Source organism: Rhinopithecus bieti, unplaced genomic scaffold, assembly GCF_001698545.2.
Source record: "Rhinopithecus bieti isolate Rb0 unplaced genomic scaffold, ASM169854v2 scaffold_314, whole genome shotgun sequence".
NCBI classification, from domain to species: Eukaryota; Metazoa; Chordata; class Mammalia; order Primates; family Cercopithecidae; genus Rhinopithecus; species Rhinopithecus bieti.
This window is the reverse complement of record NW_016803040.1, coordinates 171600-195562: the sequence shown is the minus strand read 5'-3', so window position 1 is coordinate 195562 and position 23963 is coordinate 171600. Positions and strand designations below refer to the sequence as shown.

At 37.2% G+C, this 23963-nt stretch overlaps 1 protein-coding gene across 5 annotated transcripts in view; it reads left to right on the top strand.

The window, feature by feature from the left end:
* The window catches only part of SLC38A4 (solute carrier family 38 member 4), a 69444-nt gene that overhangs the window by 30614 nt on the left and 14867 nt on the right, over positions 1-23963 (top strand). For all 5 annotated transcript variants that reach the window (XM_017884876.1, XM_017884943.1, XM_017885098.1 and 2 more), the window contains exons 2-11: positions 8027-8257; positions 12566-12656; positions 13163-13278; positions 16056-16129; positions 16598-16690; positions 21286-21367; positions 21453-21535; positions 21646-21704; positions 22539-22814; positions 22947-23026. In XM_017884876.1, coding sequence (XP_017740365.1) covers positions 8139-8257; positions 12566-12656; positions 13163-13278; positions 16056-16129; positions 16598-16690; positions 21286-21367; positions 21453-21535; positions 21646-21704; positions 22539-22814; positions 22947-23026 — 1073 coding nt within the window. In that variant the 5' untranslated portion in view covers positions 8027-8138. The remainder of the gene's footprint in view (positions 1-8026; positions 8258-12565; positions 12657-13162; positions 13279-16055; positions 16130-16597; positions 16691-21285; positions 21368-21452; positions 21536-21645; positions 21705-22538; positions 22815-22946; positions 23027-23963) is intronic.

Sequence of the window (23963 nt, the reverse complement as noted above, 5' to 3'; positions counted from 1 at the left end):
AGAACACTTAGATATCTTTTAATAAATATGATAAAAATGAAATTATTCTAATGTGATAATGTTCTAAATACTTGGTTTCAAGTTTTGACTTTGTATTTTCATGAAGAGTGAATTGAATTAACAATGCAGTTGAGCACTGCTGTGCTAGAAAATCCAGTCTGTTTCTGCAAGACCTCTTTGTATCACAGAGAAACTTAACTTTAATGAGGAGAAGGGCTAGACTATAGAAAATTCTGTCGAACTCAATTTGACTTTTCTTTTAGAAGCGTTTTGAACATTCTCTGTGCAACAAAGCTATTCTTTCTCCTGGCAGTCAAAGGAGAGCATTTTCATTTCATTTTGAAGCATTATCCTATAAAACTGTAATCAAAAAGCATACCTCTATCTATTAATATAACACAGATCATATAAAATTGCACTTATCTTAGTGGAATGTAACACTAGGCACTGTGCTAGATGCCAGGAATATGTAGAATCCACAACCCCAGCACCATTCCTATTCTCATGAAGTTTCCTGCCTAAGACAGTTAATTATCAAATAGGCAACTAAAAGAGTAAGTAGAAAGTGTGACAAATACTATGCGGGGGAGGAGAACATATAGTGGCAGATCTAGTGTAATGTGGGGTCAGAGAAGGACACTCTGACCAATTGGCCTTTAAAGATTTTCAGGTTGTTTTAGTTAACATTAGGAGGGACCTGGCTAAGAATGTGGGGAATGGCAGTCCAAGCAGAGGGAACAGTGCCTTAAGAGGTCCTGTAGTGGCAGTGGGAAGACGAAAGAAGCCCAGTATATTCAGTGAGTGAGGGGTGGTGGGATTCAGTATGAGATGAAAGAGCTATGTCTGGGTCAAAATATATAGAGCTTCCAGAGTATTAGGAAATCTGACTTTTGTCTAAAAGTGATGACAAAATCACAATAGGGCCTTCAGTAGGGCAGTCATTCGGAATAACATAGTGGTCATGGAGATAGAAGTGGATGAATTCTAAACAAATGTTGAAAGAAGGACTGATAGGACTTGGTGATACGTTGGACATGAGTAGTGGGTGAAGGATAGAGAATGGGACAGCCAGGTCTGCCCAGTGAGTGGTTGGGTGAATGAAGGTACCATGTTCTGAGATGGCAAACAGCAGAAGAATTTATGCCTATGAAAATTTTACGTTTCAATTACAGTATTTGCCAGCAATATTCTTTTCTATCCTACTCATGCAACAATTCTTTGATTAATTCCATACATATTTATTCCAAGAAAAAGGCAAAAATATTAATTATATTATGCTCTAAGAGTTTGCTCAAAATCTGTTTTAGTAGGCTGAGTTCCTCAGGTGCAAGGAGTCTGTTTTATTCATCCTCTGTGTCTTCCACAGTTTCTGATTAAATTTTAGCAATTATGATATAGTCTAAAGGCTTCAAGGTGTATACTTTGTGCTGTAGACAGATGATTCAGAATATGTAGTTTCTCATAATGTGCTAATTCTTTTTGAATTGTGCATTTAACCATTGTTCCCTTAAAATAGATCAGTAATATCTTCAAAGTCAAGATATAAGCTATGAAAACGTGTCCCAACTTTTGTGAGAGCTCCCTTGGCCAAGGCAAAAATAGAATACTTTTTTTTTTTTTTTTTTCGAGACAGAGTCTTCCTTTGTTGCCCAGGCTGGAATGCAGTGTGGTGCAATCTCGGCTCACTGCAACCTCCAACCCCAGTTCAAGCCATTCTCCTACCTCAGCCTCCTGATTAGCTGGGACTACAGGCATGCACCACCACGCCCAGCTAATTTGTGTATTTTTAGTAGAGATGGAGTTTCGCCATGTTGGCCAGGCTGGTCTGAAGCTCCTGACCTCAGGAGATAGACCCTCCTCAGCCTCCCAAAGCGCTGGGATTACAGGTGTAGGCTACCATGCCCACCCCAATAAATATTTTATATATGCTAAAACAGCATAAAATTAGGTCTTAATTTGTGCATTTGTGAAGGGGCACCTACCTCACTCATAATGTTTGTGAGAGTTTTGAGACTGTAAAGTCCTCTTGTAAGTGTCTATGCATATGAAATACTATGTATGTTTGCAGGTAGATAAATACATCAGTTCAATTCTGATTACTGGAAGAGAGAAAACAGATTTAAATTTATTGAAGGCCTACTATATGCCAAACTTTGACACTCATTATCTCATTTACATTCTCACAACTCTGCTTTGTGGTAAATAATATTACCTTCATTTCATAGAAGATGGAAAAGACAGAAGTTAGTTAATGTAGCCAGGATTTATACCCAGTTTTGCTTACTGCCAAAGCCATAGTTCCTGTTCCCGGATTAGGCTTTAGTTCTCTGTAGTAGAGACAGCAATACAAAGGTGGCATAGCATGGAGGCCGCTCAACTTGATGCCTCCATTACCTCATCTGTACAATGGGAATAAGAAAAAAAAATTGTACTTGCCTCAGAGGACCGCTCTGAAGAATTGATAGACGTAAGGCCTTAAAACAGTGACTGGCATGTGATAAGGGCCATATGAGTGTTTGATGTATCTTTTTAAAAAAAATTCTTGGATTAGCATGGCTTAATGCAAATGAAATGAATGAGGTTCTTATTAATACACAAAGTAGAACAGACTGTAACTGAAGCTTCTGGACTGCAGTCATGTATACATACAGCAGCAAAGATCTCAGCCCCACTGCCCCTTCCTCAGAGAACCCTTCCCTGATCCCCTAGACTAAGTTGGATACTATGAAAGACATTGCTATGGCCCTTTACAGGGGCTGGATAAATTAAGGATGGGGGAGGGAGGGAAGCATGCCAGTCACTGTGACCCACATGTGCAAATGACCTGAGATGTAGAGAACACGCTACATTTCTGGAATGGAAAGACTAGTGTAGCTAGAACACTAAGGTGAGGAGAGTGTGGAAGGAGATGACACCAGAGATGTGAGTGGACCAGGCAGAATGTTACCGGGAGTGTTGAGAATGTTGGACTTTATCCTTAGAGTAAAGTGAAGACATTACAGGGTTTTAAGCTAATAAAGGATATCATCTGCGTTGTTGCTGTTATGTTTCAAATATCCCTCTGGCTATTGGATAAAGAATGAATGGTAGGGCCAGTTAAGGAAGGCAAAAGAGAATTCAAGATCAATTAGGAGATTTTTACAGTATACATGATGGTAGCGTGGACAAGAGTGAAGGTGAAAGAAATGAAAAGAAAAAGACTAACTTGAGAAATACTTCAGTTCATTGCAAAAGTCAACCAGGCTTTTGTAAAGAACTGGATGTGGAAGGTAATAAAGAAAAATTTATAATAGAAGGCTCTTATGCTTTTGACTTGAATAACTGGATAAATGGTGACAACATTCTTTGGAGCGGAAACATTGGAAGAAGAGGGCCTATCACAAGTAGACTTTGGACACATTGAATTTAAACTGCTTTTGAGATATATAGATGACATTTAGGCTCCCGAACACATGGAACTCGAGTGCCCAGGAGAAGCCTAGGCTGATGTAACTTGAGGAGTCTTTGTTATATGTATTTGTCGGAGTTCTCCAGAGAAACAGAACCAAGTGGAGATAAATAGATAGACAGGTATAGAGGTATATAGATATAAGATGACATTTATCATGGGAATTGGCTTTCATGATTATGGAGCTAAGAGGTCTGAAAATATAGCATCTGCAAGCTGGAGAACCAGAAAAGCTGGTGGTATAATTTAATCTGAGGCGGAAGGTTGAGAAACAGGATGTGGCTGGTATAAGTATCAGAATTGCAAGGTCTGGGAAGCAGGAGCTCCAGTGTTCAAGGGCAAGAGAAGGCAGGAGAAGATGGATGTCCTAGCTCAAGCAGAGAAAGTGAATTTGCCCTTCCTCTGCCTTTTTGTTCTATCTGGAACCTGGAGTGGTTGGAGGATGCTCACCTTCAGTGGGGAGAGTGGATCTTTTTTACTCAGTCTATTGATTCAAATGGTAATCTTTTCCAGAAACACCCTCACAGACACACCCCAAAATAAAGTTTTACTTGCTATCTTCCCATCCTTTAACACAGCCACAATGACATATAAAATTAACCATCACATTATATGAAGTCTTGGGAGTGGATTGGAAGAATGGGACTTAGGATCTAGCTTTAAGGAAGTCAAGCAATGAAACTTCACACAAAATCGTATTTTAAAAGGACAAACCACAAAACTGTGAAAAGTAATAGTGGTGTCATTAGCAAAGAGAAAATTTTGAGAATTCCTGGAAGGCAGAAAGAAGATAGGGTTGGAAAATCTAAGAGAAAAGGAACCAAGATAAGTGTGCTTTTCCCATAGGGTGCCCTGCAGTAGCTTCAAGTTAAGTTGATACAGACAAAGAGGAGGCATAGATCATGGGCAACCAGTGATCAGGTATCCACCAAGGAACCTCAGTTTAGACATGATGGTCTGTTTGGGATACCGTTTTTGACTCTAGGATAAAGCTGTGATCTACTCTGTAAAGAAAGCTCAAGGAAGGATGCTAGTATAAGTATTAGGGCCTCTACTGCAGACAAAGAGGTATAACAAGCAGGAATGGAACCTCTACCAAAAAGAAGATACATTAAAATGCTTCACTCCCAGAGTAACCACTCCTGGAGTGGCAGCTGTGTCTGGGAGTGGGATGTTCCTCCCACAGACAAGCAGCAGAAGAGCCACTTGCACAGAACCTACAAGGAAGCAGCCCATCAGTGAAATGGGCCCACACAATTTCAGAGAAGCTCTGAGTACCAGCTGTCCAAGCTAATCAATGCGCTCTGTCATTCACAAATATGAACAGACAACCTAGGACACTCGAAACTAAGGAAAACGAGCAGCATGGAAGAGAAGGACCAAAGGGAACAAGCAGAATAACTTCAGAAGAAACATATAATTTAGGGAACAAAAGGAACTTCTGAAAACTTCACATCAATATCCTTAGAAAAATCTGAGAAAATATTGTATCCATAAAACAAAGAAAGTGATATGAAAAAAGAGAAAGAGGCTAAGAGCAAATTATTAGAAATTAAGAGCATGATTGAGAAAAATAGTCAGCTGACAAGTTGAAAAATGAAACGGATATAGCTGAAGGTGAAATTTGTTGTTTTGGATGTGACATTGAGGAAATATTCCTAAACATCGAGCAGTAAGATAAACAGATCGAACATAAACAGAAAAGCTTAGCAATATGGATCAAGAGGTCCAATACCTGATTAATAAAAGTTTTAGGAGCAAACAAAGGGGAAGAAATAGCTTTCTTTTAAATAGTAGAACTTTTTTTATTTTAGAAGAAAACGTGTCTTCTACAGAAGACAGACACAAGCCTTTTGATTGAATGGGCCCTCTGCATGCTGAGTATGATGAATTTTAAAAGCAACTCACATCTAGTCACTTCGTGATAAAAGGATAAGGATAAAATTCTAAAATCCTCAGAAAACATTGATAAGTTATCTATAAAGAAATAAGAACAAGACTCATCTATAGAAGCTAGAATAGAGAAATTTCTTCAATATTCTAAAGGAAAATGCTTCTGAATCTAGAATTCAAAGAATTGATAAAGTTTGAAGGCAAAATAAAGACATTTTCCAACATGAAGCAACTCAGAAATTCTATTTACAGACATAGGCTCATTGTGTGAAAAACGTTATTCAAGGCATTATTTTAGCATAATGCAAAATAAACTGAAGAAAGAAGATAGAATGCTGTTCAAGAAACTAGCGGCTGAGAAAGACTCAGAGGTTGGAGGAGGAAGCCATTCAGAATGAGAAAGAGCATAGAAAATTTGCTTTCAAAGTTTTGGTAATATAGAATTATATTTCATTTGTTATGTAGTCAAATATCCCACTTTGTCTTGAAGGCATACTATTTATACAATGATAATACTGTAATTGCTGCTTATTGGTTTTCCATGTTTAGAAACAACCTACAGGCAAGTTATAACACATTTGTTTCACAGAACAAGACGAAAATATGATTCTCAAATTGTAAAAGCGTGTTATTAACTAAAATAATTATGAGTATAGGGGAAAGAAGAAAAGAAAAAGTATGCTAATATCCTTATTTTTTATGGGTAACCAGTCTAAAATCAGTAAACCAAGTCTAAAAAGCTTTAGTGAATTATTTAGATCTAGAATGGCTAATTTTAAATGACAAGCTAAAAGCAGAAACCATCAATAGTGTTTGCTGCTGGGAAGCGAGACTAGACTGGTGCTGTGTGAAGAGTGAGAAAAACCTTTGTACTTATTTAGTGAGTTTCTTTTTTTTTTTTTTTTTAACCATATGCATATGTAAGTCTTACTTCTCTCTTATCTTTTAACCTGTTTCTTTAGATCTTTTATGTACATACACTTAGGCTGCCTTATATTAATAATAGATTCATTTTTGTTCCTCCTGCTTCAAACGCTGTGTGCTATTTTTTTAGATTCTGAGAACCACTTTCTTTATTTCTGGACAATTCTCTGCCATTATCTCTTTCTGTTTTGTCTCACCCTAGTCTCACAATTCTCTATATTGGAATGACTATTAGTATGTGTTTGAACTTGTAATTCTTATTTCCCCCATTCCTCTTAACTTCTTGTTTGTATTTTCCATTTTTTAATCTCTTCGTGCTATAATTTGAGTGATTTCCACACATCTTTCAATTTTATGACTCTTCCTTCAGCTGAGTTTTTTTTTTATTTCAATGATTCTATTTTTTCTTTTTTTTTTAGAATTCCTTTTTTGACTCTTTTTCCAACTACCCTGTTCTCCTTTTATATTCCTTTATAATGCTTTTATTCTGTGAAAGTTATTCTCTTATTTTGAATGTTTTCTTTTACTTTTCATTATAATAATGTAAAAGTCCCTTTTAAATTGCTTTGTTATTTATAGTTCCTTATATGTGAATTTTATCATTTCTCGTGCCTACCGGCACTCTTACTAGTGAGTTTCCATGTGTGTTTTACATGTTTTGTAATTTGAGGATGTGAACTTTTCCAAGGTATGAGTTACCTTCCAAAAAAGTACTGCCATGGCACTGGGTTGTGGAGGTATTCCCAGGTGGTAGTTTCTGTTTGTCAGAGGAATTGCAGATTTTGTGACTTCTGGAGCAATTTTTATGTTAGTTTCTCTGCTCAAGATTTCCTTATCAAATGGGTATTGCACATTTCAGGACCACACCTTTCAAGAGTGATAGTGTTTCTCCTAATATAATGGTTCAATGATAATTGAATGAATCTAATGGTAAGAATTTCAGAAGAAATTATATCTACAACATGTAACAGATTCAGGGCATTTTTCAAAAACACAATGCCAGTCCACCCCTTTTCACTTTACAGTTGAGGAAAATGAGGTCCCCAAATGTTAAATGACTTATGCTGAGATCCAATGAGTTAAAGGCAGAGCAGAGCCTAAAATCTAGATCTCTTTGTTGTTAAAATACATTTTAATTTGACATAGATGATGACTGATGCTGACCCAGAGGTAAATCTGAACTTTCTTTTCTTACTGTTCTTAACTTTGGTTTCAGGATCCAAGTGCCTAGAAAGTGACTTCCTAAACTTGATCCCCACCTATGTTGCATATTATCAAGCATTTGCTGGTGTTAATTCTTTCCTGTCCAATTAAATTAAAGCAGTAATTTTCTTTCTAGTTATTGCTAGTAGAGACACTGGTAGATTCTGCCTTGGCAGACCTTCCTTTGTCAAGAATTTACTTTTGTCTTCCTTTCTTTTAAAACATGCACTCACAAATACCTAAATTTCCTTGAAGACTGCTGCCATGTCTTAAGATTTCTTTTTCTATAGTGACTAGTAAGACCTGCCATTTTCATTACACATAGACACTCTATAAATATCTGCTAATTTAGCAATTATTAGTGATTTTCTTTCTTCTCTTCCATTTTTTTCTTTCTTGTATTGGGTAAAGGAAACTTTCAGGATTTGCTTATGTAAAATTTTCAGGAGTTACCTTCCTTCTTCCCTTTTACAGAGAGCATACAATATGTAGATGATTCATATTCACTTATTTCATTTAAATAAAATTATAATGATGTATGTTGTGTTCTGTTTGCAGAACAGAGTGTTCTGAACATCAACACAAAGTGGAAGAACCTTAAGCTGAACGTACAGTATATTATTTACACTGAAGGGGCTTGTGTGTGGACAAGAAAGCGCTGACAGCTCAAATGGATCCCATGGAACTGAGAAATGTCAACATCGAACCAGATGATGAGAGCAGCAGCGGAGAGAGTGTTCCAGATAGCTACATCGGGATAGGAAATTCAGAAAAGGCAGCAATGAGCAGGTATGGGGTTAAAAATTACTAGGTTCCATGGAAAAATAAGACAGGATGTGGACATGGAAAACAAGGGTCTTGATGGGAAGAACTGGATTTATTACAGGTAAATTTGAGATAACAATGATATTGATGCTAGCACACATCAATTCCCTGGTCCTGAAATACACTGATAATGTCAATCTATTTTGTGACTGATTTAGAATTGAGGTTACAATGTCCTTGTCTCTATTAATAATGTGTAATAATTTTAATTATATTAGCCTCTTGCTCCTCTTACCTTTCTCAGATTCCTCTTTGAATGTTGTTACACCTCCTGGTTTCTGTAGGGATTCTTTTCTCTCTAAAAGTATCCTCTGGGCAAGCTCACTCACAACTATTATGGCCTCACCAACTGAATATACGCCATATCCCCAGCCTGTTAAATTTCTCTACTGAATATTTCAGATCACTGTATCAGGCTGTCTACTACACATCTCTACTGGACCACTACTGTGTCTGAATTGCCTCATTTATAAAGTTAAATCTGTAATGTCTACTATTGAACTCCTATCTTTCCCTTCAAAACCAGCTCCTCCTCTAGTAATCCCCATCCTAGTGAAAATCACTGCTATCATCTAGCAACTCACTCAAAAGCCCCTAGGTGTAAACTTTGACCCACATTGCCAATGGTCAGTCATATCCAGTTGGTTTGACCTTATTAATGCTTCAAATACACTCACTTTTCTGTACCCATTCTGCTGTGGTCTTACCTTAGGCCTGCATTAAATGCGAGATAGGGAGAGTCCTGATTTGTCTTACATTTTGCTTTCCTCTGTCCAGCCCTGTACACTCCTGCAACAGTAATCTCTTACAATTGCAAATTGAATCAATTTTCATCCTTAGATAAAGCCCTTCTGCACCTCTCCAATAGCAATAAGAGAAAGTAGATTACACACTGCTGGGCACGTAAGGTCCTTTGTGATCTGTTCTTGACCTGTTGCTCCTGTCCTGTTTTTACTTGTTGCCTTCACTCATTCTGCTCCAACTGCCTGGAATCAGTCAACTGCTCCCCCTTTCTCCGTGTTGACGTCTCTCATCCTTCAAGAATCAGCTCAACGTTAGGTCTTCTATGCAGCATTTCCCAAATTACTCTACTCCCCGATGTAGAAGTGACTGCCCCTCCTTCGTGTACCCGTCTCCTTGTGCAGATGTTAATTACATCACTACTACAGGTTAATGGCCTCTGTGGTCCCACCACCTGCCACATTGTCTGGTGCATAGTAAGTGCACAATAGTTATTTGATAAGTCAATTGATTTCCCACAAAATGTTATATCAAGTTGTACATGATTTAAGATGCTCAGAAGAGAATTTTTGACGAAATCTAGGTCTGAAATAGAGAATATTATGCTCAAACAAAGACTTCTCATTTTATTCACAACACCCAGGAAAATCCATCAGGAGAAAGTACTGTTCTTCCTTCAAGTAGCTCAGTGCAATGAATTTTAGGGATATTGGACTAGAGAGGCCACTGAGATGTAAATTATGGCATTTTCTAAATCAGGTGACCCTTGAGGAAACACTAGGGTGGTAGACGATAGGGCTTTGGAGTCTGCAAGTAGTTGCCTGACTTTAGAGAAGCTGTTTGTCCTCTTGAGCTTCAGTGGAAAATGTAAAATGGCAAACCAACAGCTACTTTTCAAGGATGAGATGGGTGCCCAGAATATAGATGACATTCAATACTTTTTTATTACTTCTCCTTCACTGCATTACCCTCAATAAATTGATTCAAACCTGAGGATGCTTGTTTCTGAGAGGGATGTACACAAATATGAGCTCTGCCGAGGTTGACAGAGCTGAAGGGGACACCCTTCTAAGAACTGTCATAGTGTCATTCCACTTGATCCTCAAAAGCCAGAATGGAAAGAGCATGAATGCTTTCGTTAAGCTTCATGCAATGTGTTCCGAACCACTCACAGTGACTTACCTTTTATCTCCTAGCTTAAACATAGGTCATCATTTTGCAGTTTTAAAAATCAGTTTAAAGAGATGGGTTTTATCTATGTGTGGTTTGGATTGAACCCTTAAATGGAAATTTTTGAGAAATTCAACATAATGTATTTATTTGTGATCATTATACTTGCGTTTTCAATACATGCTGGATTTGGTATCAAAACATTTAACATACTGGGGACATTTCTCATCTATTTTATACAATCTTGGCATGTTTAGTGACTACAACTCATCTCATGCTGAAATAAGAACATGCAAATGGCTCAAAGAAAGAAAATCTGTTTACCTTCAAATTCTCAATTTTAAAAACTACTCATGGAATACAGATTTTAGTTTATCGATTAAAATAAAGAATAGAGTGTTGGACATTCCAGAGTTTAAATTCTAGGTGGTACTTTTGTTTTTATAGTCCTCAGGCCCATTTTAGGCTTCATTTTATCCTGTCATCTCAGTCTCCAACTGTGAACATTAGGTACCAGTCTTCACATAGCAGGTACATTAATTACAGACCATTAATGTAAACCACAAAAGAGTGGTGGGGGGGGGGGTGTATGGAAATGGAAGGAGGCAACAACTGAGGGCATTGTGCTTTCTATGAGAAATATGGGGAGAAGGCCAGGAAATATTCTTAATCGTGTACTCAGAGCTATTTATGCCTTGAGTTCTAGAAAAGCACATAAAACTTTGTGATTTTGTCTGCTGTTTCTATCTACATCTCATACTGTTTTCTGTTCTCAAAAAGTAACCCCGCCATCCTCTTTTGTCTCCAGGTTATTTTCAGGATTAGCTTCCATTATAAAAAATAGCTTGTACAGATCTCATAGAATAATTCTTTTCTATCTTATTTCTAAGGTTTATTTATTTATTTATTTATTTATTGAGACAGAGTCTCACTCTTGTGGCCCATGCTGGAGTGCAATGGTGCGATCTTGGCTCACTGCAACCTCCACTTCCCAGGTTCAGGCGATTCTCCTGCTTCAGCCTCCTGAGCAGCTGGGATTGCAGGCACCTGCCACCACACCTGGCTAACTTTTTGTATTTCTAGTAGAGATGAAGTTTCACCATGTTGGCCAGGCTGGTCTCAAACTCCTGACCTCAGGTTATCCACCCGCCTCGGCTTCCCAAAGTGCTGGGATTACAGGCATGAGCCACTGTGCCTGGCCTCTAGGATTATATTAATCGAACAATCTTTAATTATTTTATCTTTCTTTTCATGTAGGAAATGTCCCAAAATCTTCAACCCATCAATTTGAAAGCACTTTTAAAATCATACATAGTGTATCATTTTATATAAAACAACTAAAAGTCTGTGACATTTTGCAATATAAAAATGCAATGGCAGCAGCAGGCCTTATTAATTGAGCCTCTTGGGAATGTGGCTGGTCCTAGGTCCGTAGCTTCAAAAGCCCTGGCGTGTAACTGCAGGAGCTGACCAGCACAGCTCTGTGACCAAGTTGTACAGCTTCTAGCCTATGTCCAAGGAAACCACAATCACAATGCTCTGTGGATAGTGACATATTGAAGTTTTCTTTCCCTCCCAACTCTTCTGCCAATTCATTGAATTGCTTTAATAATTTCCTTGGTTTCATTCATTATCTGTTAATAATCCGTGCACATTTTGAGAGTAATTAAAATACATACGCACACACAGAAACAACCAACACAACACAGAGCTACCACTGAATTACTTTCCAATAAGAGATATATGTATAAATGATTGTACCAAAAAAGAAAAAAAGGAAAATACCAGCTATAGGGCCCTGCCTGGGACCGCGTGATGCCGGGGGAGAACGGGGTCTCCCCCTGGGTATGGGTGGGTATGGGCTTGCTGCTTCACCTTTCTGAGCCACAGTTGCCTGTAGGGACATTTTGAGCATCAGACGAGACAAGGGTCACAGTGCCTAGGCATTTAATAAATATTTGTTGAATTAATAAAATCATCTGATTATAGTGTGGTAGTAGTTCAGAAAACTCTGACATAACCCTATACTCTTGCTTTGGAAGGGCTGTAAATGGGAACACAATTAGTTGTAGTTAGTCTCTTGCATAGCTAATGTGAGAAAGAAGAAATGTGGTATAAACATTTTTTTAGTAATATTTCCTTCCTTCATAACATCCTTCTTCCATCCCAAAGTATAGTTGTAAATGGAGCTCAGTTGTTGGTCTGGAATGAGCACTAGTGTGAAGAAGGAAAAGAAAAATAAATGCGGGCATCTAATTTCCCCTCCTCTGATTACTTAGACCACCTGAAACATACATATGATTCAGAGCATATATTTAGATGTTTTCACTTTCTTATTTGTGTGTGTGTGTGTGTGTTCAGTCAATTTGCTAATGAAGATGCTGAAAGTCAGAAATTCCTGACAAATGGATTTTTGGGGAAAAAGAAGCTGGCAGATTACGGTGATGAACATGTAAGTGAATCTATGTTTTCAGGCAATAAACGGGACTGAGTGTGTCTGATCTACCTAGGTCTCTGTGGGAAAACAATGTGACTGAAATTTTCCAAGCCTTGATCAGCACATTCTCTGTTTATTCAGGCCCTTACTGGAATAAGGGCTTGTTTTTTCCTGTTCGCCATATGGCTGCATAAATCATTTATGAAATTTATGTGTTTTGGGGGAAATCATTCTAACCCAAAGGTAATCTGCAATCATACATGTTTTCCCTTCTTTATGTGACTCCCCTTGTAATTTGTATTTTTACCAAGGCCTCTGCTTTTGTAAAACCAAGCACTGCATTCCATTGAAAATTACATGCTTTTATTGATGTTGAATAATGGCTTTACTCACTGTAATTTTATCTTAGTCTTCAATTTTGGACTGTAATCTGCAGAAAATATAATGTGAGAATAAGGATAACCCCTAAAGGTTTGCCCTTTGGCAAATGTTTGCTTATAATACATCCCTTCTTCTTCAAGCATCCTGGAACCACTTCCTTTGGAATGTCTTCATTCAACCTAAGTAATGCCATCATGGGCAGTGGGATCCTGGGCTTGTCCTATGCCATGGCCAACACAGGGATCATACTTTTTATGTAAGTAAATGTGTATGTCTACATTTGGTGATGAAGTCCATGCATACCTGGTGGCCCTTTCAATTAACAATCTCAAGTTTGATCTTTGTGAACATGAAGGATCTGAGAAAGTATTAGTGAATTCCTCTGGCTTTTAGATAGAACCGCAACCTGAGGAAAAAGTCAGAGGAGGCTACTCATGGTACTTGGTCACCCAACCATCTCTAACCCAATGGCAGAAAGTGTATGTGCTCAACCAACCAAAGTGCTGGAGCAGCCTCCCCAGAAGAATTTTGTTGTTCAGTGGATACTTGAAATAATTTGGTGTTTAGCAGCCAAAAAGATCTTTACCAGAAGCAAATCTAATTTTATCTCATTCTCAGGAAAGAAACAACTAAGTCTAAGGCCCTGCTTGCCCTGGCCTACCTTATGTCCCATTCCCTGTGTCCCTGTGCGACAGATACACTGGGCACAATAGCCTTCTCTCCATCCCATGAAGATGCCACATTCCCTCTCACCACTGCACCTTTGCACATGGTCTTGGAACGCTCTTCTCTATCTTCTTCATCTAGTTAACTCCTCATATGTCAGCTCAGCCTCACCTGAATACTGCCTGCCCTGATCTCCATGACTGGGGCAAATCACCTTATCATAAACTCACCACAGTTTTAATGTTTTAGTGCCATTTGTCTGAATCATTTGGTTAATATCTGTCTCTCTTTCTAAGCTCTAGAAAGTCGAGCCCATGCCTGTTTTTACTCACCAATGTCTCTACCTTGGTGAGTAGAGCAGTGCCTGGTACAGGAAATATTTGTTGAGTGACCAAACCTTATTCCTAAACCTATGCACTTTCACCCAACTTGTCCAAATGCTGCCTAAGGATAGCGGCATCTGGTAGTTGACCTGTTGGGTGGATACTGCACTATGACAGACAACAACAGTCGTTTATGTGCATCATGTACAGCCTGGTATTTTCCAAGATATAGTTGGCAGCAGTGGAATTCTTCACAAGAATAAAGTCTGATGTTAGGCACCACTGTGGACACAGATCCTAATCCCAAATGCAATGCTAGGGAGTTAAATAACTGTCTAAGAATGCAACATTTATATCATAAATATGTGCTGTTTATGTTCTGAATATCATGTATGATTAGTAATCATACAGCTATTTGAGGGCTAAGGATGAGGACTATAAATATTTATATTGTGTTAGTGCTTTGATTGAACTGTTTTATGTATTATATTCTTTAGCTGAATGGGTTTTTATATCAACTTTACTTTTATGTAAGCCATGTTTTGAAATAAACTAGGATTTTAATGATCTGAATTTTAATAGCTATATATATAGTCATATATTTGTATGCTTTTGTAGTGTGCACCACTTCTAAGACAAAAAAGCTGCCTTTCCTTATTAATTATATAATAACATTAAAATGAATTAGGAAGTTATAGATCACTGATGAATAGAAATAGGAAAAACTTCACCCAATCCTACAGTCATAGATCATCTTCATGAGAGAAGAATATTCCACTTTTTAAAATGAGGACCTTATTTTTTAGCAGATTAATTTGGTCAGAACAATTAAATCACTAAACATGATGGGGTGTGTTTTGTGTGTCTAAGTAGCACAGACTGGGTTAAGCTTTCTCTCTTAATTTATAGCAAGTGACACAGCATTTTACTGGTTTTACTCTTAGTATTTTCTGTCAGAGAAAGTACATGTTTAGAATGCAGGGAATGCACATTATTTTTCCAGGGAACAAAATTATATAATCTGAATTACATTATTCCTTAAAAAGAGTTAAGTTCATAAGGCATATGGAAAATTATAGGCATAAGTCATTGGTTAGTTCTGGCAGACATACTTTATGGAAAATAAGAGCATAATATAGCTACAGGGGTTATAAAATTTATAATTCATGGTCCAAATGTACATTTGTACTATTGATTTCATTGGGAACTACCAAAGGATTAGATCAATTGTGGGGAAAGTGTATTTTTTAAAAATAAAGATAAAGTTTTTTTCTGAATTCGAGGTAAAAGTTAGCATTGCTTCTCCATTTATTATGTAAATGCTTCTATCAACATTCTTATTTTGCGCTTCAAATCTTAGATTTGGAAAAATACCAATCAGTATAAGCATAAAGAAACCATACATGCATGTGGGGGTCCTGACACCAGAAGTGACTCTGAAAGAAAAAAAGAAAAAAAAAAGAAAGAAATTTTCCTGCCCCATCCTTAGCTTTCTCTGCTTTCTCTATTATATATGCAACTGCCTGCCCCTCTAGCTTACAAAGTACTTTGTTATCTAATGCACAGGATCAGCAGTAATGCAGCTCAGACTACATGCTTTGGCTTTTGGATTCCTAGATTTCAGATTAAGGTTTAGTCAGACTATTGAATAGCCCTTCAATTCTAAGTGCTGATGTGAATATCATGCAAATATGATGTACATATTCCCATGTGCTGAGTAAGTAGATGTAGCATTTGCTAATTTTGCTACACACTTAGCGTCTAAGTTACGAACCAGATTCTACAACGGGGTAACATTTTTTAAAAAAAGTTAGGGACTTCAGGGAGTAGATTTGGGCATGTAAAATATAGCACATTCTATTTCTATGACTTTAAAGGGTATGTGTAGAGTTCTGAAAAGAATTTCTCAGCCTCCCCCAAATCCACATACTTTTGGAAAGTCTATGATTGAAAAGATGAATGTGATCCTTTATTGTAACATCTAACAAAATTACATTTTATTTATTATAGAAACTTTATTACCTACTCTCTCTTCCCTTTACAGAATCATGCTGCTTGCTGTGGCAATATTATCATTGTATTCAGTTCATCTTTTATTAAAAACAGCAAAGGAAGGAGGTATGCTACCACTTAAGTTCAACACATTCTATTTTAATTCTCATAAAAGAGTATTTCAGTCTGTTGCTTCATAACCTTAGGATGATTGTAGTCAGTTTCACATTTCATTTTCTTCTGAGCCCAGTGACATGATCTCTCAGTGCTTTTAGTTGTTTGGGCAAGTGAGAGGCAGGAGGGAAAGTCAACTGAATCAGGTTCAAGACAAATAGAAAAAAAGAAATTTCTGACATATGATAGAAATAACTGTTTTGATTTGCTACATGCAGTTAAAATAAATAAAGCCATTGATTCTTGTTTGGAGAACATTTTGATATACTGCTTATTGGTTTTTGAGGTTGCAACTTTTGGGCTTATAATTTCTATATGATGTTTATTTACATGTTTGAGACTCCAGTGTGGAATTATATGACAAAATATTTTACTCGTTAAAACATTCTTTTAACAAAACTATTTTATCTTTGATTGTAGGGTCTTTGATTTATGAAAAATTAGGAGAAAAGGCATTTGGATGGCCAGGAAAAATTGGAGCTTTTGTTTCCATTACAATGCAGAACATTGGAGGTAGGGGATATACTTTTCAATGGATCATGCAAACTTTCTATAGCATGTTCAATAAATAAGAAAACTTACAGCAATGAACAGGCACTTCAGATACAGAAAAATTGCTACTTATAGTTCTTAAATTTTAAAACTATAGTTTCTTAAATAGATTTGTGTCCCTCTTTAATTAAAAACAGCAATATCTAAGAATGAAATAACATATAAAACCCTGCCAATTGAATTCTAGAATTAAAATACAAAATAAAAGCTGTCTTGATTTTAATGTTGTTACAACATGAATTATTGCTCTTAAAACTGAAGAATTTGTGCTTATTTCTGTCATTACCAAAACGGTTAATGTTTTCTATACGTGATTGAGTTCATTTTACAAAACTGAAAAGTGGGTGTCTGGGGGAACACAGCCAAACGCTGTGGTCCTTGAAACGCAGCCTGCACTGAGCCAACCCACTAGACGGTCTCTAGAAGTTTACCAAGGCAAAAGTCTGGCGAGGCATCAGATGCACTAGAAACCCGGGTTTGTTGAGTCTATGGATTATTATAATTCCCACTGAATTATCATTGCCAGTGTAGGACCTAGAAATATATATATTTTTAACAGTGTTCTCTCATTGGTGTGTTTGCCCACCAGCTTCATACTGTTATGTCTTTGGCCCTCAGAAGGTATCCAGACCCATATTTCAGATGTCCCGCTGGCTGCTTCCTGGCACATGGTCCCAACCATCTCCCCACATAGTGACACTTACTCCCTCTCCTCCTACCCAGTCCCTAAACCTGCTGTTCTATTTCTCTGATCTTTCTTTTCTCAGTGAATACCACCAGCAGTCATCCAGTTTCTGAGGACAGACATCTGGATGTTAGCGTAAACCTTTCCTTTTCCCCAACTCTGCATGTCCAATCAAATGCCAAATTCTGTTCATTTGATCTCTTACTTATCTCTTGAATCTCTCCTCTCTGTCCATCCACATGACCACAGATGATCACCATTTTTAGCTCAGACTATTGCAGTAGTCTTCTAACTGGTCTTCCTGGCTTGAGTTTTCCCTGCTCCCAGATAAACTCTAATTTGTTCTCCAGATAAACTTTCTCAAATTTAAGTCTGTTTCTACTTTTGTCGTGCATAAAATTCTTCAGCATGCCCTCATTCTTTTCAAGGTAAAACTTAAATTCATTGGACTGACACAGGATTTTCGTCTAGTTCTTCTGCTTATCTTTCTAAACCTTTCCTAGCAATGCCCATATCTATCTATCTATCTATCTATCTATCTGTCTATCTATCTATCTATCTATCTATCTATCTATCTATCATCTATCTATCAATCATCTATTATCTATCTATCTATCTATCTATCTATCTATCTATCTATCTATCTATCTCTATCAATTTATCCATCATCTATACCCTACATGTCCTGTGTCAAACCATAACAAATTATATTTAGTCCCCTAACAGTACAATTTTAATATTTTTAAAAATCATCCATGCCTTCTTTTCACAGGCTATTTTCTCCCCTTGAATGTCTCTCGAAGTCCTCCAACCCTAACACACACACACACACACACACACACACACATTTTTTCTCTCACTTTGCTCACCTGGCCTATTGCTTCTCTAGACTGTTAAATACTAGTTCCTCTGGGCTCTCGTGGTCCTGTTTGTATGTATCTGATATGTAACTATTTTCTAAAGGATATTTAAAACACTTGAGTAGAGAATAAGCTTTTGGAGTCTGATGGACCTGAATTTGAGTCTATTTCTGTCACTATCTGTGACCTTGGGAAGATCACTTTACTCCTTTGCCTATTTTTTTCATGTATAAAATTACCTTACAAAGGCCATTGTGAGGATGAAATAAGGTAACATATGGCACATAATAAGTGTTCTGTATATGCTTCTCTCCTCCCTGGTTCTCTGCTTCCATATCCATGTCTCTGGAGTTGCCTGAATAAGTTTTTAAATAGGCATTTTAAAAAATTATAAAACAAATATATGATGATTGTGAAAAACTAAAACACTATGCAAATATATAAATTACCAAGAAAAATTTGTGTCAGTCACCCTCAGAAATAACTACTCATAGGTTTTCCCTTATGCCTAATTCAACAAATACTGAGTATTTGTTAGTATTTTGTTAGTATTTTGAGTATTTGTTGAGTATTTGTTAGTATTTTGAGTATTGTTAGTATTGGATCATCTTATGATACCGATTTTCAGCTTTCTTTTTAAATTTAATAATATGCCTTGAATATATTTGCATGTTATTCTTTTAATGATTTTGAGGTTTTCATTATACAAATGTGCCATAATTGGTTTACAGTATCCTTATTGAGGTACAGTTCAATTGTTTCTAATTTTTCACTGTTATAAAAATACTACAATAAATAAACTTGCACAGAGATCTTGCAAACAGGCAACCCATTTTAATAAATTCACTGGAGTTATCGAGGATTTCTGGAATGCAGAAATTTCTTTAGTAATCTAGCTATACTAGCCCTGATAATGGATATTTGGTAAGCAGATACATAAAATTCAGCCATATCTTAATGATTTGTGCTTAAAGAAATTTTTTTATATGTTAAGACTACAATCTTGGGTAGAATTTGACAGTAATATCAGAATGGTCTCATTTTACTGGTTTGGAGCCATATGCATATTAGCCCCCCAAATCCCAACAAATAGACCACTTTATATTTGTTTCAAACTGTCAGACTTATTAAGGTTTAAAGTATCAAGCTTTTCATAGGATTGCCTTTTAGTTGGTCTAATTTAACAATAACCAGGTATAAGCATAATTAACCCTGAACTCAACAAGCTAAGTGGCAGCAGCATCAACTGTGGTTCAAAGTATAGCCACTACTATGCTTCTAAATAATGGAATAAACTCTAAAGCAGTCTCTGGGTCAAGCCGCACACAAGTAAGAGGTGTGACTTTAAGGGAGTAAGATGAAATGTCATAACATCACCCCAGAAAAAAATGCCCTCACTTTGGTTACTTTATTTGATTAGTTGATATTTGGCATAAGAGAAATCTCTCATATTTCTGTATTTAACAACTCTACATTTAGAACATTTAATTTTCTCAATCCCCTAAAAAATTAACATTTACTGCAGATGTTTTCACATTAACAGATTAATGTCTGGATTATTCTGAATTTTTGAAGATCAAACACATTAACATCACTGACATCACTGAAAATCAGCAATTAATAGCTCTAACATTGCATGGTACCATACCAAGTCAGCTAATCAGAAATATCTCCTGTGTTCACACTCTGTAAGATTTAGCTTTAGCCAAGGTCTTTGCAAAGATTAACCAGATGTGTACAGAAGATACATCTGCTATTGTAAAAATCGTTTCACTTTGACAGTAGAGAAGAAGCACTAGCCCTTCTGTTTTAGATGTAGTCCGTCCTTTTCAAGCTGTGTTTTTGTGGACATGTCAACTTAACATCTTGGACTTTTTATATCTCCATCGGTGGAATGAGAATAACAACATATATCTTGTCATCTCACAGGGTTTTTCAGATGATCAAATGAAGTAATGTGCAGGACTAAACAATGTGGGGAATTATTATCACCACTGTTACTTTCATTTGAAATGAAGAAAATATTTTTAAACTCAGTAGTTTAATTTAAAATTTAAGTATGTGTTTTAAAGTGCCTGTTAGCAAAAATTCACTGAAAGGAAAATTCACTGAAAGGATGTAGGACACACTTAAAGTTTTCATCTCAAATTTGTGAGTTCTGTTTTTAACCGAATCTTTTGGCCATGTGTCAACAAATTAGCGTTATCCTTCACCAAATGGATGGGCTTGAAAAAGGCATGATGCAGCAAAATTGTAATGTTATGCATATGAATACATATTCATTTTTTCACGGAGAGGGCTTGTAGATTTCATCAAAAAATCTTTCACAAGAGTAGATAATGACTCATATATCACTTACCTAGATGTTCATGAAATTTTGCCACTTTATGTAATTCCTTAGTTGGCCAAAAGGAGAGTAAGATGAAGTGGGGGTGGGGAACTTCTTTGACAAAGATGGAGAGAAGCTGTCATCTCTTGTATTCTTTTATCAATCCGGGAAGACTTTGGTTCCGACAATAAGTGGTCTGAGACTGTGTGCTCCTCAGACAGATCCCAGAGGACTAGATACGTGCCCATCTGCAGAAAAACAGAGGGGATGTCTTGACTCTGCAGATCCGCCCTTTGATTCTGCCATCTCTCAGCTGGCCATGCCTTTTGTTGCCAGACTACTGCCCAAGTTATAGACACTAACACAGGCACACTGAGTGTGGGCTATGATGATTTATAACTATTGAGGGCAGAACCTTAAAACTGCAGCTTCACTGTAAACTTTGGAGCTGGCTTTAACACAGAATCAGCCCTGATACTGTTAACAAAGGTCCACCTCCAAAAGCTAGAGGGTCAAATGTCTATCTTGGAAGAGAACTTGGAAGCAGTGCCAAATACACAGTGAGTATTTTTTCCATTTGGGGTATTAGATGTTCATCTTACTTATCCCAAATGTCATAACTTGCTTGCATGTGACTTCAGTGCTATCCACACCATCTAAGCTGTCACATTTTCCATTTTAGCAATGTCAAGCTACCTCTTTATCATTAAATATGAACTACCTGAAGTAATCAGAGCATTCATGGGACTTGAAGAAAATACTGGGTATGTCTTATGTTCCCTCTGTGACATCAAGTGACTCATTCTACTTGGTCTTTTCTGATTCTAAATCCTTGTCTCTCTCTTCTAGAGAATGGTACCTCAATGGCAACTACCTCATCATATTTGTATCTGTTGGAATTATTCTTCCACTTTCACTCCTTAAAAATTTAGGTAAAGATATTTTCTAACTGGAAATATTTTTATTTTTATTTCACATTTAAATAGGTAAGCTAATTGTAGATGCCATATTCAGCTTCCAAAATGCTTCTTCTAACTTCTAGGTTATCTTGGCTATACCAGTGGATTTTCTCTTACCTGCATGGTGTTTTTTGTTAGTGTGGTAAGTGATGTGATGACATGACCTTTGTAAGTTGGTTAGCATGAGATTCTTTCTGTGCCTAAATTAGCGTCCTCATTTTGTTCAAGCACTTCACTAATATGAAATAGTTCTTGTATCACAAGTGATTTTCTTGTAGACTAATTTAGAACAAAAAAAGAGCAGCTAAAATTTAAAGATAGTTGAGGTAGAACATCAAAGCTACTACTAATGGTTTGGTCTAGGCACACTGGTTATATATTGGGTAAAAAGGAACACTTCAAGCAGGAACATGACAATAATCTGGTATTTAGAACGGTAGAGAAGAGTCCCAGAAGAGAAAGAAGAATGCTATAGCCATATTCACATGAATCAGCCATTCTCTCTTACACATTCTACCCATTAAGACAGGACAAGGACAGTGGAATTAAAGAAGAAATCCTCCTCTCCAGGCCCCTGACAAAAGAGGGAATTTCTTGCACTATCATGAATGCCAAAATTTATAAAGCATTTCCCCAAAGAAGTAAAGGAGAAGGAAAAAAGGTTTTGAAGGCCCATGTCACTTTAGTTTGAAGAAATAAGGAAGTGATCATCTTTCTCATGGAAGGGCACGAAGGAGGGTGGGAAGGATTCATGCAAAATATTGTCCTGTTAACTCTAAGAGGCAGAGCTGCCAATCACAGCTCCAACTCTTCCCTTAGAACAGAGGTTAGAGGGAGTTTACTTTGTCCATTAGTCTAAAAGGAATGCCTAACTGAGTTCCCTCACACCCCACCCCATAAGCCACACATATGGATTCTTATTTCATTGCTTTTTCTCAGAAAGCTGATATTTTTCTTTTTTAATGACTGAGTCTAGGTGATTTACAAGAAATTCCAAATACCCTGCCCTCTACCTGTTTTGGATCACAGTGTTGGAAATCTGTCATTCAACAACACGCTTCCAATGCATGTAGTAATGTTACCCAACAACTCTGAGAGTTCTGATGTGAACTTCATGATGGATTACACCCACCGCAATCCTGCAGGGCTGGATGAGAATCAGGCCAAGGGCTCTCTTCATGACAGTGGAGTAGAGTATGAAGCTCATAGTGATGACAAGTGTCAACCTAAATACTTTGTATTCAACTCCCGGGTAAGTGAGAGGTCCAGACTTCTGATGAGTACGGTTATGTGTTTTCTAAGTTTTTATTCAATAAACTGAGATGGCCTGAGATCACCATCTATGTTGGAATGCTAAACACGTGGTGTTGTCTTTGTTTTTCAGACGGCCTATGCAATTCCTATCCTAGTATTTGCTTTTGTATGCCACCCTGAGGTCCTTCCCATCTACAGTGAACTTAAAGAGTAAGGCAGCCATCATTTTAGCATTCTAATTTGCTTTGAAAATCTGCTCATATGTTCAAGGTTCTTTAAGAGGAAACACAGTTTATAGCTTCCTCTTCAGAGAAAATATGTACTCCATCCACCCTCAGTAACACGCTTTAATCAGAAAGGTGGGAATCAGCCCACTACAGCACTACCTTATCTGCTTCTTTCTTTCCTTTCTCTCCACCATAATGGTTCAGGGGAGGGGTTTATGGCAGGTGGACAAGGAGCCGATGGTTGTAATAATTTTGGCAGGTGTTGGGAATTTAAATTTAAATTTTGTTGGGAAGAAGTGATGTCAGCTGGACTAGAAATGAAAACACTCATGACAACCAAAACTTATGGTTAGGGGCAGCCTCGATAAGCCACTGATGTCATTTACAGTCAGCACCTAAGCCTTGTCTAGAACACATTCATTACAAGAGATGTGCCAATATCTGTCCTTTGTTGTCTTATTTGTACAATAGAGTCACTGGCTAGAAAATCTTGTTTCTTCCAGCTGATGGTCTGTGATTCGTTTGCATTCTTTTCCCTTTGAAGTTGTTGGTATTTGCTTGGGAACAAAGGATACGAACTCATTATAGCTGTTTTCCTCTTTCCCTTAAGGAAGGGTATTATATAATAATTCTCAACTTCTTTAATCTAGACATCAGTAACCTCAGTCTTCATTCTCACTAAATAGCAAAACTTTCCCCATAAATTCTGATTTACCTCATAAAAAATTTCAGAACACTTTCAAGTATTTTGATGTCTTTGATTTACTTTGAAAATCACGTGTAGCAGTTACTCCAGAAGCCTGAGAATTGATCTTTGGCAGTCAGGTTCCCTCTAGAATGATTTCCAGAAGCTTTTCAGGTAACAATGTCAGGATTCCCAGTAGTCTGGACTCTTGGCAGTAGTACTTTGCTGACTCTCG